Source organism: Bipolaris zeicola (assembly GCF_000523435.1).
Source record: "Bipolaris zeicola 26-R-13 unplaced genomic scaffold scaffold_402, whole genome shotgun sequence".
In the NCBI taxonomy this organism is placed as follows: domain Eukaryota; kingdom Fungi; phylum Ascomycota; class Dothideomycetes; order Pleosporales; family Pleosporaceae; genus Bipolaris; species Bipolaris zeicola.
The window spans coordinates 1-12,788 of NW_006912451.1; the positions used below are offsets into that span (position 1 = coordinate 1).

The window sequence follows — 12,788 nt, forward strand, 5'->3', positions numbered from 1 at the left end:
GGCGTCTAGAAAGCTAGCACTAGCTTAACTAGACAAAGGCCGAAGCACCATAGTCACGCAATACAGCACAACGTACCAAATTGTAACTAGTTAGATAGAACGGCCTTTGGCCAAAGTCCTACATAGCCAACGGCTGATACAGGACTATAATGGAATAATAATAATAGGTCCTATTCTCTTTAGACGCCGTAAGTCAAACCCGGCTGTGACAGTGTAGAAAATAGATCGCCACTGAAGTCTAGAAGGTAGTATTGGGTAAGATGCTGGGATAATTGCTCTCCGCGCACAATAGCGCCATCGGCATCTTATAGTCGCTCGTCGTTGGCGCATACGTCTCTTAGCGCAAGATGGGCTTGTACAAATACTTGATTGCTTGCATACAGAGTTGCGGATCTGCATAGTTGCGGACTTGTCACGGACTTGTGAACTTGCGGCATTTTACATCTACGTACACATCATGCAAAATAATAGCACAATTTAGCCAGCAGGCCGCTTCCGTAGCTTAGTAAGAGTTTAGTGGGGTGTGAGAAAGCCATTGTACTTAAGCCTTTCTTAAGGAGTTCTATTGTATACCAGCTCACAGTCATGCTGGAAAAGGTAAGCCTTTTCTTATAAATGGTCTTATTAGGTCCACACATGTTGAGTCTTGGGTTCGGTACACACCACAAAATCTACTCCCGGTACAATGCTAGCAGAGCGAATGATCTATCATCAGTCAGATCTGTCTGCAGCACACCACAGTCTCGGTCTCAGTCTGCAGAGTGGCTCATCTTTGCTCACTCCCAGCTATGGTTCCTCTATATCCAACCCAACCACACAAGAAGATGCATGGAGTTTGTTCAATCCTCGAAGCGCTGAAAATAGACGGGCACGCGGTGTATCACGCCGATTCAATGTTGAATCGCCGCGCTATCCTCGCAGTGAACTTCATGACAAAGGTGTTGTGCCTTCTGATGAAGGCTACTTCTCAGTCGAAACAAGCCAATGGGCACTTGTTAACGAGGCTGACTACTCGAGCCAAGGTTTGCCATTAGAATTCTACAGCCGAATTGAAAACATCAATGTCGAATCTATGGTTAGTATTGCTACAGGAGTGTCAACAGTACCCTCGGATCAAAGGTCTCGTGTTAGCAGCACGCGTAGCCGTAAGTATTATTGATGAGGTTCATGCTTCCAACAGCTACTTAATTTCAACATCTAATGCAATCAAACTATCGCTGTATTCGAGACCTTAGAGTTAGTGCTACAGCAACAGTATATGAGGCTGATATACATGCGAAAGTGTGAGTCTGAGGCAGAAGAAGAGACCAAATGATGAGCAGGACGTCTTCCGACCTTTCTGGTTAAGGAACCTCTTGTCGTTTCGTGGATATCGGCATCAATCAAGCCACAGAAATAAAGTCTGGGGTTGAGATAGTTTTGTTTTCAGTAATTTATTTGCGAGAGAAGGATCCAGATTTGAAGTTCAGGGACATAACCGAGAGCGTCAAGAAGGACTGCCTAGAAAATGCGAACAAGCAAATGGTAGAGCGAGGACGTCCTGAGGTGACCCAAGCACTTGTCAACTGGCGCGTCTCAAAGGAGTTAGCCATCTCTAAAAGTCATGGTTTGTGCACACTGTCACCCTTGCATAGCCTCAATCCACGAAGACGTTACGAACGCCACGACACCGTGAGCCAAATGGGGAGCCAGCGCCGTCTGATACGAGGAACCAAGTCCTGGATGACGTTTGCGATATGTCCCGTCCAGACCCAATAATGCCGTAGCATCAGACGTCAGCGCAGCAACCTGGTCGGGATACTCGTTGTTTCGTGCCAGACCGTCAATGGGGGCCTGGGAGTGGGGGAATCGAGAGCCGCAGATGCGGTACTGCATGCCTCTGCGTGCGGCATAAGGCAGTTCGAGATAGTCGTGCTCGTCAGAGTAGCTTCCGTTTCCAGGGTGGCGCGACTGCGACTACGACTGGCGTGCACTCTTGGGGACAGGCACGCCCAGGCCGACGCCTTCGCCCGAGTCGAGGCGGACCTCGTCATTGAAGCTGATGCTCGTCTTGCGCTGCCGAAACCAGGCCAGGTAGTCATCGTCGCTGCCGCTTCCGCTGCTGCCTACGACAAGGGAGCCGACATGGCCGAAGTCGCCCTGCTGGTTGGAGGGGTAGGCGCCATGGGAGGAAGAGTTTGAGTCTTGAGCAGCCTCAAGCTCGGCAGTCAGCTGCGATGGGCCATGGCCTTGGTTGAGCGAGTCTTTCTGGGAGAGGGGCGCTCCAAGACCTCCTCTCCCTCCCAGCTATCCACGATGAGCCTTACGACACGTATTTCGAGGCGTATGAAATGTGTCGAGAGCGTTGCGCCCATCCACACGTTGGGTTCGACGACCCGCTTCCCAATCCAGAGCCGTCTATCCATAAGGGCACACAAGAAGATTCCGATGAAGAAGCGTTGAACGACGTGGACGCTGAATGGGGTGAACTCTCCCAGGAGCTCCCAAATCGCAACGGCGGTAATGTCGACTCATAGGATCTGCTTGGACGCCGCGCAGAGGATAACGTTGATTGGAGCGACCGTGTGGGCAGCTATACCGACCTTCAGGCCGACTGGTGAACGATACAAAAAGTGGATTATCCAGTAGGTACGCGCAACATTGGGTCTGTTACTTCGTACAAGCAGGTCGAGGTCAAGCAAAGGTTGCTTTGGGACACCTTTGTCGACCACTTCAAGGGTGTATCCGACAACGAGCCTCTACGGAGGCAGTTGCTCCTCCACGTTGACGACAAAGCAGATACCACTGTCATCATGTCCATGTGTGCCAAAGTTGAGCGCATTGCTAGCGACCTTGGCATAGCCTCCGTTGTCATTCGGGCAGCTCCTACAGGGGTTGCTGCTTGCAATTTTGGTGGTAGCACTTTACATTCGCTTCTTCGACTGCCAGTAAAGGAAAAGGTATACCAAGCACTGTCGCCCGGTAACCTTCGTACACCGCAAGAAATGTTTCGTTCTCTCCAATATTCCATTATCGACGAAAAGTCCATGGTGCCGTTGCGCAAGTCGACGTGGATTTGAAAACACCTGGGTGAATTCTTTCCCGAGAATAGAGACGAGCACTTTGGTGGAAATTATCCACACTTGAATAACGCACTGTTCTTACACATTAAGCAGTTGTACAAACAAAAGCGAAAAACGTTTCACGACAGTACAACGTCAGTTCCGGTGTTCATGCCGTGGACAAAGTCCTTTAAGGCGACCTTCGTCATGTATCTTGCGACAAACGACAACACGGTAAGGCTGGTATCTGCTGAGCTCGCATACCGTTGTAGTACTAATCGGTTTGCCAATAATCAACATTCGCCAAGCCGCGCGGCTCTACTTACGGGAACAGCATGACCTACGATGCGCTAGAGAAACCACCTCAGGACTAGCCCGACGAAGTCGCGTACGGGGAATACTAAGAGCAGTATCACTAAGAAACGCAATTAACGCATCCGTAAGATCCACACATTGCTGATCAGCTAGCAGGAGCTACCAAGGCCAAAACTGGCTGAATAGCCAAGAGGAAGACAGCCCTTAGACTTTCCCACCCATTTTTTCCTCCCTTTCACCCCTTTTCTGCTTTTCTTTTGCCTCTTGCTGCGATTCTCATCATTCTTAGTCCACATCTTCCATCATGGCATTGACCTCAAGCTCAGTAGCTTTGGCGCACAATATGGCAGCCTTGGTTTTAGCGGGAAACTTAACAGCTTTCGCTTTTGCACCCAATTCAATAATGCGGGTGCCCTGACGCGGATTTCTAGTACGGTACTGGCTGGGAGTTGAGGCGCATGAGGTGCGACCAGAGTGAATTTGACGACCATACCGCTAAGGTGGCTGTGTGCGAAGACACCTACTCTGAGCTTGACCATTATAAGAAGGGGGCCATGGGTACTGAGCGGCGCCGGAGCGAGAGAGCTCAGGGAATGCGGCCAAGGTACCATCGAAGTCATTTCAGGGCTTTGAAGAGCTTTTCTTAGGCTACTACCATCATTCAGTGAGAGCGAGAGAACAGAAGAAAATACACTTACCTTGATTGGACCGACTGGTGAGCTGTCTGTTGGCAGTGTTCAAAATTAGTGGCTACACGATGGGTTATTTCTAAGAAATATCAGCTTCCACATTAGCTATAGTTCTCTAACTGCTACATATATTTCCAACAGCTGACTTGGCAATGTTACCGGTATTCTTTAAGCTGAAATGCTCGGCATGGTGCAACATACGCATTCTTCTGAACCTCTCACGCCTACAATGCGCACATGCGCATGTGCGCCCAAGTCTTATCTAAGAATAAATTGCTCTTATCGTTCGCCGTCTTTAGAGATTAGTACATTTTAGCCATAGGGGCTACCTAGGTTGGTCCTGGCTCTAGCTGGAACAACCAAGGCATACGGTCCATAAGCGTCGAAGCGCCAATCGAATATTCGTCTATGTCTGAGGGAATCACCGTTTCTATCAAAACCTCTTTCGTTGGTGTAACTAGTGCCATTGCCGCTTCAGCTGCCTTGGTTTTTTGTTTGCAATTGAATTTTCCTTGGCCCTTTTCGACTGACGCTGTCCCCTCTCCGTCACGACCAGCGCGCATCTCTCGCACTTGCTCGTCGCTCGCGACTGTTGTCTTTCCCAGGACGACTAATCTAGCCGACCTACGGAGCTGTTTTGCCATTCTCTCGGTAGTGAGAGTGTCTTGTTCGATTTTCCCGTATGAAAATTTAGCACTTTCCGATGTCACTGGCGTAATCGGAGTGGTAGGGGATTGGGGTACACTCATTAGAGGGCAGGGCCCTATGTTGTCGATATCAGATCGTTTGGAAAGGATCTCGGCGTTTTTGGGACAGTGATATCTGGATTTGTATAGTATTCCTCTTTGTTGTTGACTTTCCCCAGGCAGTTTCATGGAGAGAACTCAATCGTTGCTTCCTAACTCGCCCAAAGCCTCCTCCATAAAATCTTTCCGCCTGCCTTGTCGCAATAGGCTATCGTTTAGACCACACCAAACGCCAAAATTTCACGGCTAGGCTTCGTAAAAGGTGTGGGATAGGATTCAGAAGCACTCCTCAAGCCAAAGCATCATATATCAGTACACGGGCTCTCTTCGTAGGTCTGACTAGTGTCTGCAAATTATGGGTTCAAATTGAGTTCATGCGGTGTGTAATACAACAACACACATCACGGTGCTATGTCATCAACTTGACACGATTACAGGCCTCTCGCCGCCATGGGAAGCATTTCAACGTCTCCTTCTCCATATGGTGAAACTGCCAGCATTCACAACCTTGACGATTAGGTACTCCGATACCTACGATGTCGAACATGATGCATAGTAATTAGATATCTAGCTCTTTATCGAATAAAATCTCTTATGTACCTTGCGATTGCTGCCCAGAGCGCAGCCACTTACACTTGCTTCCTGTCCACGGAAACTACTTGGCTTGTTTCTTACAAGTATCAGTAAGCATCTCGCAGTGTACTATAAAGTTTTCTTCGAATAGACAATTAGTGTGTAGAAATTACACGATAAACATTAGTTAAATAGACCTAACAGTGAATAGATTCTAGCTTTCCTAGATCTTCGCCTTATGGTTTCTGTAAGGGACTACTTCCTATGAATAGAACGTATGATTCAATTACGTGTCAATATTACGTAACCTCTTGCCCCAGAGAAAAACTTATAAAAGCAATAACTACAAAAACAAAAGTTATGACAACGATAATCCTATTTTTCATGTTTCTTCTTCTGTACGATAAGTGAATGCATACTTGTTCGACAGGAATCTCCGCCCATGACACCAATGAGGCACAGAACCGTGTCGAGAAAGGCGGTATCCTTCCCCCCTCATTGCTTGTTTCCGGAACGCAGGGTTTTACATGACACAGGGAGTGACTTTAGCTAAGAAGTTCTCTCGACATTTTTCCACACATGCCAGCATCATCATATGGCGGCTTTTAGACAGTGCCACTACCGTGCGCCCTCCTAGGCGACAAGGATTTGAGCAGGACTACGATGGCAAAGAGGGTATCCAAACTGTCGCAGACTACAGCTCTATGTTGGCAAGTCAACTACATGTTCGGGGGATTGAGGAAGCACCGTCTCAACAATGAAAAAAGTAAGAGCTGTACACCGCAGATAAAGGAGCCCATGGCTTGATGCGTGGGAGATGCTCAAGGCTGAGCGATGGAGTGAAGCTGCAGAGATGATGCAGAAGTGAAGCGTGGTTTGGAAATACTGTATGGTCCTTCCTTGTGCACCATGTTGAAGCTGATTACACAAACTAATACCCCATTGATGGTAGATGTGAAACTAGCCTATACAAACCTTGCATCCATCCTTGATAGAAATCACGAGTGTCATTGTTTGTTTTTCCACGCCTACCAGTCCAACTTGCTCTCCCTCAGGGAGCTTGATAGATCCAAAGTGCTGTAACAAACGCACAGTCACATACGTAGCTTCGCTAAGCGCGAAGTCGACTGAAATAAATTGTCAGCGTTATCAAGTTCCAATATCGCTTTCTAGTTCAGAAAACTCACGCCCAAGACAAACTCGAGGGCCTCTGTGGAATGGCAGATAACCCCATCTTGAATTAGTTGGGTTGTTGTTCATTGGCATATCTTCGTCCCATCTCTCAGGTCGGAACAGCTCGGCATCCATTCCGTAGAGATCCGGCCGTCGGTGCATAGAATATACGCTAAATGCCACAGCGCTTCCTTTGGGTATAAGGACTGGTGATTTCCTATCTGGCCCTCCGCCTTTTGGCAGGACTGTAGTTTTCGTTGCAGTGCGTGTATTTACGGGAACGGATGGGTAGAGTCGTAAAGCTGAGTAATTTAGCATTGTGAGGAAACTCACTTTAGCAAATATATCTTTTACTCTCTTTGAGCACATTGTTCAGATATGGCATCCTTCTCAGATTATCTCGGTTCAGCGCAGTGTCTGTCGTGCATAATGAAGCAATTTCTGCACGTAGTTTTTCCATAACTTTTGGGTGGCGTATGAGTAGAAAGCTGTTGCAGCTCAAATATCAGCAGTAGACTATATATAATGCATCGAATAATGACTCACAATGTCCAAGATAGAAGACATGCTGTTGTATCTCTACCAGCAGCTAGGAGGTTGACTATCTGGTCTCTGAGTGCATGTCGATCCGATGTGTTCTTTGCTACAGTATCCAAAAATACGTATCGCTCTGAATCTTTGTTTGCAGTGCGTTCAGAGGAAAGATTACGATCAATGATCTGATCGGCAAACTTGTGGACGTTGTGACAGGCCTGTCGAAATTCTCTTCCGTTAACGAGCCAATAGAGATCCAGGAGTCGAAATCTTTTCATCACCCACCGTTGAGCAGTGTTGAAGGCATTAGCGAATGTATTCTCTTCGATTGCTTCCGGGATGACTAAGCTACGAACCGATTCACCAAACAAGAAAGCAGTAGTCGTGTCGAGCGTTAAGCGAAAGAAAAGAGGTTGCAAGTCGACCGTTCCATTGCTTCCTTGGAGAAGGTTTATCAAATCGTCTACCGTGGGACGAAATACCTCGAGATTCTCATATTTCTGATGTTTCAATTGCGGTCGGAGGATATCGCGAGAGTATTTCCACTCAGCCCCCTCTTGGGTGAAGATGCCATCACCGAACATTGGGAAGGCAATGTCTCGACGAGGGCCCATTCCAAAATCTAGATACCATTAGCAAGACTACATGCTACATATAACTATGCACACCTTTGAAATTGGTCGAAAAGATTGCCTCAAGATTTGCTGGCTCTATCGTGCCGTACGCTCTAGTACCCAGAAACTTCTGTTCAAGCGTATTGCCAGTTTGTCGGAAATGAAAGAGGAAGAGTTCCATCAATCGTGACTCCGCATCTGCACGGAAAATCTGCTCAAGTCGATCGACTCCGAAAGGTCTCTGATTCTGAAGCCTGGGAGCTGGCTGGCAACCATGGCGTTGACTGATAGCTTCATCTTCCTACTCTGCTGTCAGAAGAGCTTCAAGACTGCAACATAGTGAAAATCATACCGCTCGCTTCTTCCGTTCGAACATATACTGAACCACAACTCCAACGGAAATTGTGAACCCAGTAAGAATGAGTATGCTGAGCCTCATCTTTGGCTGGACTGTTCGGGATGTAAGAAAGACCAACTCCACAACATATGAATGAGCCTGGCTGAACTGCAATGTTCGTTGTTGAGTGCGCGTTAGAGTTAGTTGTTGTAACGCATATGATGCTTATAAATATTGGACGTTTACGAAGCCTACGTTGAAAAGGTACTCTAGTAGCATACGAAACAAACATCTCACAAGCTGAACAATAGCTCCTAGCGCAAGCACACGCAAGTGGGTCGCTGAAGCTGGCAAATCTTTCGACTCTTTCGTTTTCTAAACCGATCCTACATATTATGAGACGCAGAACATGGATTTGAGCTGTTGGGCACACCTTGATTGATTGGGTCCTGTTCATTGATAAGCAATCATGTGAATGTGGCACAGTGTGAAGGATTGCGGCACGGCGGCCCAGGTTGAATCCTTCAAACTGCTTACGGGTCCGTGAGACGTTAGCAGTTTGCGGGCGTCCTTAGGATTGTATTGTATAGTGACACCAACCTCGCTGGTCTTGCACGTAATGCCGGTACAACTGTCTTCCCTTCATTGCACAACCATGACATGCTTATGTTTGGGTGCTGTATTGTGGTAAGAAATGGTGGTAAGAAGTGCCAAGATATACTACGGACCACTGTCTATGTTACGCGACTGCGGCGTGGTTAGAAGGATTACGGCGTAACGCACGTCAAAAGACTTAACGGGCCGAAGGCAGCCATTAGGAGCGAAACTGTGGTAGATCTCATAGCACAACGACGTGTTCTGTTATGTAGTGGTTTCTGGCTCACTAGGTTCTTTGCTGCACAGGGATGGGCGTTACGTATTACCTTTTGCACCTATAAGGAACGTACGAAAGTAACTATTCTGCTTATTTGTCGTTGGAGACTGGAACCAGGAAATTTTATGGCGTGCAACCATCTAAGGGCTAGGTGCGGCTTAGAACCTAAGTCGATTTACAATACCGAAGTGATGATCTAGGGCTAAGTTCCATTGAAGGCTACTCTCTACCAATGAAATCGGGAACATGTTTGTCGTAGCGGATTACTTGACGTGTTCCCGTGTATCGCCGACTTAAAGGTCACAATGCGACTCCAAGATTTGTGAACGAAACTGGAAGACGACTACTCCCAATTTTCCGCTAAGAACATAGCTAGTTAGTACACTCGTGTATCTAGGTATGTCGCCTTCTGAGTTGCACATCAAACAAATTTTCCTCTTTTTACTTGGCCAAACTGTTGGATATGCCGTCCAGAAGAATCTAGATAAGACGGACACGCATCTTCGCGCATTGTTTGCATTTCACATTGATGAGTTTGAGGACGCCATCTTTCAGCTAGCCACATTAAGTGGGAGACAGAGCATTCTATCGTATTTCAAGGAAGTATACGCAAAGGGTGTTCGACAACTTGTCCCCAGACAGATCCTTTTGGAATCCCCGCGAACCGCAAGTACCAGCGAAGGTGGAGAAAGTCATGGTCCATGAGAATCAACGACAGATTCTGTCCAAACTTTCGATCGCGGTGGATATGCAGGGAAGAGTCAGACCTTAGCGAGCTGGAGGTGCAAGAGATACTTGATCAGGACGCACATGGGCTGAAGGAATGGCTTATAAGCTGTTCTACTTGAAGACCGAATGATCACATGGCGTCTCAATTTGTCACTATGCAACGTGCATGAAACAGCCTGTGAACGTACATGTATGTAAATGTGTAAGTTGGTACTATAAGACGCAACAATGTTTGACATATAGGAATTAGAACCTTGACGTGGCGAGAAAAGCTACCGTGTACTAGAATCTTGCATGTACAGCTTATCGCGTGTTTGCTGGTAGGCCAACGTTGATCCGCTTAGTAGACTTCGACGATCCCTGCTTGCTGTGTGGCGCAAACTTGACTTTGATTGCGAAAATGGGGAAGCCGATTTCGCCAAGCACTGCAACACGACAAGCGAGCCGCGAAGGCGTTTACTTGATATAAAACTTGGTAATTAGTTCATCTAGTCTGAGAGGCTATTGATAGACGATCTTTCCTCGTAATCACTGTCACACTCTGCGCGCTTCGCTGCTCTCTCCTCTTGCTTAGCGAACATTGCTTCATCGCTTGAAGTGATCTTCTCAGGAGGTGTTGCTGACCTCTTTCGCTTCTTAACCCTAGGGGCAATGGTATGTTTAACAAGTGCATCTGGCAGCTTGAACTTATGCTCTGCAGCGAACAGATATTGGCAGAGCTGCTGGGTAGAAATAATGATTTCCGGCCATTTATCATCCATTACACCCTCTGTAAGCTCTTCACAAGCGAAGTCGGATAGGGAAAGCCGTAGGCCTAGATGATTTGTAGGTTCTCCTTGCTTGTTACGAAACGCCTATACATATGTTAGCAACAACAGGATGGACATGGACGGATTGCGAGCAGGTCGTACTTCATCTGCGACGACCTTAACAACTCGTAGCTCATCTCCATCAGCAGTATGGAAGATCTGTGTTCGCCAAACCGACAATGTTGCCTCGCTCGTCTCGTTCCTATCATACCCAATATCCAGCCCGACAACAACCCGCACGCTTGCGTCCGAGTCCAAAAGATAGGTTTCTGCCAACCGTTCTAGCGCCTCTCGCTTCTGCGAAAACGAGACCTCAACGATGACCCCCGGGTATTGTGCGTCCTCATGCCAGAAAGAGGCATCAGGCTCATGCTTTGACTTGGCGTTGCACAAACTGTTGTCAACTGGGAAGTATATCGCAGTAGATCGAGCTGGCCGTACTTTGTGCGCGAAACCAGCGGCGTTGCCTGGTTGGCCACGTATGGTTTTCAGCCAACAACGGATTGCGTCTTCAACCCCGTCAATGAACAGTTCGTGTATGCCGGTCGGCATCCGAACAACAAGTCGATGACTTTCTGGGTCGTAGTCATAACTGCATACATGCGGTTAGCAGCTGCTCCGACTATATTAAGCGTACATACCGTATCTTGTCCTTTACGAATCCTAGCAACACTTCGTCACGGCTCAGCAGCCGGTCTAGTTCCGCGTATTCTCCTGGTGTCAACTGGAATTCTGTCCACGACTCTTGCTTCGTATGACTTCCAGTCTGCCTGGCTGTGAAAATGGCTGTGAAAAGCGCGACAGCCCGCCGGGCTTGAGCAAAGGGTTTCTTATCGGTCGGCGGAGGCGTCAAAGCTTGTTGTGTAAAACTCGAGGGCGGCGTGACGTGTTGGTTCTGCATTACATGCGATTTTCACATAGCTGTATGCTGTGCTGCATCGTGAGGTAGGTTGATGGTCGTTGCGCTTCAGATTGACAGAGCCCCTAAGACCTGGGCGTTTTGGTTGACTCAGCAACAGCGCCACATGCTCGGAGAGCCAATGATGCTTCTGTGGCTGAGACATTCAGCCACCGCTGTTTCTCTTTAGGCTAAAACAGTTAACTAACTAGTTAAATCGCTCTTTCACGATGGCAACTCTCTATTCGCGCACCTATTGCATTGCGGTGATGCAGGTTTACTGTTGAGCATAATGATGCATCTTTGGCACACATTTAGAGGGACAGGAGTTCGCTCTCATGTTGTGGCTGTACTTCGACCCAGTGTTCCACCAATGATTGTGATTAGCTACTGACAAAGAGTTCCAGAGCTGTGGACAGTCCGACGCGCAGGTTTGTGCGCGTCGCCTTTTGTTGGGGTGCATATAATGGTACTGCGACCATTTGCTCTGCAGCACTGCACGATGTTACATAAATTGCCCTCAGTTCGAGTGTGAGATCTGCGACAAGAGGTTCCAGACTCAGCTAGCTACCAATCAGCATATAGATGCTGTAAACCACCACAAGCAACACCACTAGCTACAATTGTAATCAGTCAATCATTTCAGAATGAGAACGCCTTGAAGTATCATTTCTACCCTCCCTCGTGCACCATTATTACATCCCTTATTAACAGTTACCACATACGCGCCACTAGGGCTCTCCAAGATTCCAGTATAGCCCCATCCTCCAGTTATATTACAGTCGACGACGGTAGCTTTAGCCCTCTGCCTCTACTCGCGGTTTTAGCTAATAGCTTCGGAGCACCTAAATTTTACCCACCTTCTGCGACCTATATTTAGCTTGTGCGCGCCATCTTCCAACGTAGCGCTCTTCCATTCCCAACCACGTTTCTTCATACCCGCAGCAGCACCTTCTGCCTCTAGTACCGCACTTGCGACATTTCTAGCTTCTTTTTAGCCTTTTTCTCTGTCTCCTTGGCGTCCGTCACAGCGCGTTCCGCTCGCTTCTTCTCACGGTCCTCATAGGTCGCCACTCTTACTATGCCTATCACCTTTTAATTGGCTACTCAGCGAGCTTTTCCTTCGTTCGCCACCTGTAGGGAGAACAACAATTGTGTGCGACTTTTCACATACTCGGGCCCAGGGATGGCTCATCGCCACCCACCCTGCGTGTGGGCCCTCGCGTAGCTCGGGCCCCCGAGCTCAACGCGAATACTATGCTCAACGATTATGCACCTTTTAACTCACCTCTACGCCACTGAATATACAGCTTTTTAAGCCAATTAAGATGCCGCGACACGCTAGAGAGCCTACGCGATATGAGAAGTCTTCCAAAGCTATACTTGACGCCGCCGTTGAGCTCCGACAGCTCCGCAAGCCCAACGTCCGCGAGTACGCGCGCCTACGCAACTTACC

The 12,788-nt window shown here is 47.9% G+C and overlaps 6 protein-coding genes across 6 annotated transcripts; 1 reads left to right on the plus strand and 5 right to left on the minus strand.

Moving 5' to 3' along the window:
- Nucleotides 1–685: 685 nt before the first annotated feature.
- COCCADRAFT_31124 (uncharacterized protein) lies at nucleotides 686–1,315 on the plus strand (the record flags this gene model as incomplete). The annotated part of the gene is made up of 2 exons (XM_007720113.1): nucleotides 686–1,145; nucleotides 1,236–1,315. 2 exons carry the CDS (start codon nucleotides 686–688, stop codon nucleotides 1,313–1,315), a joined length of 540 nt encoding a protein of 179 aa, XP_007718303.1.
- A 305-nt stretch (nucleotides 1,316–1,620) lies between these two features.
- COCCADRAFT_31125 (uncharacterized protein) lies at nucleotides 1,621–3,028 on the minus strand (the record flags this gene model as incomplete). The annotated part of the gene is made up of 4 exons (XM_007720114.1): nucleotides 1,621–1,956; nucleotides 2,026–2,286; nucleotides 2,583–2,738; nucleotides 2,783–3,028. The coding sequence occupies 4 exons, from the start codon at nucleotides 3,026–3,028 to the stop codon at nucleotides 1,621–1,623; spliced, it is 999 nt and encodes a 332-aa protein (XP_007718304.1).
- A 1,346-nt stretch (nucleotides 3,029–4,374) lies between these two features.
- Nucleotides 4,375–4,920, minus strand: COCCADRAFT_111832 (uncharacterized protein; the record flags this gene model as incomplete). The annotated part of the gene is made up of 1 exon (XM_007720115.1): nucleotides 4,375–4,920. One exon carries the CDS (start codon nucleotides 4,918–4,920, stop codon nucleotides 4,375–4,377), a length of 546 nt encoding a protein of 181 aa, XP_007718305.1.
- A 743-nt stretch (nucleotides 4,921–5,663) lies between these two features.
- On the minus strand, nucleotides 5,664–5,861 carry COCCADRAFT_111827 (uncharacterized protein; the record flags this gene model as incomplete). The annotated part of the gene is made up of 1 exon (XM_007720116.1): nucleotides 5,664–5,861. A coding segment is annotated over one exon (198 nt), but the record flags the coding sequence as incomplete, so codon positions are not given.
- A 463-nt stretch (nucleotides 5,862–6,324) lies between these two features.
- On the minus strand, nucleotides 6,325–7,950 carry COCCADRAFT_111835 (uncharacterized protein; the record flags this gene model as incomplete). Its single annotated transcript, XM_007720117.1, has 5 exons — nucleotides 6,325–6,491; nucleotides 6,552–6,839; nucleotides 6,892–7,025; nucleotides 7,084–7,693; nucleotides 7,740–7,950. Coding segments are annotated over 5 exons (1,410 nt in total), but the record flags the coding sequence as incomplete, so codon positions are not given.
- Nucleotides 7,951–10,113: 2,163 nt separating this feature from the next.
- Nucleotides 10,114–11,335, minus strand: COCCADRAFT_111831 (uncharacterized protein; the record flags this gene model as incomplete). The annotated part of the gene is made up of 3 exons (XM_007720118.1): nucleotides 10,114–10,479; nucleotides 10,537–11,026; nucleotides 11,076–11,335. 3 exons carry the CDS (start codon nucleotides 11,333–11,335, stop codon nucleotides 10,114–10,116), a joined length of 1,116 nt encoding a protein of 371 aa, XP_007718308.1.
- Nucleotides 11,336–12,788: the final 1,453 nt, after the last annotated feature.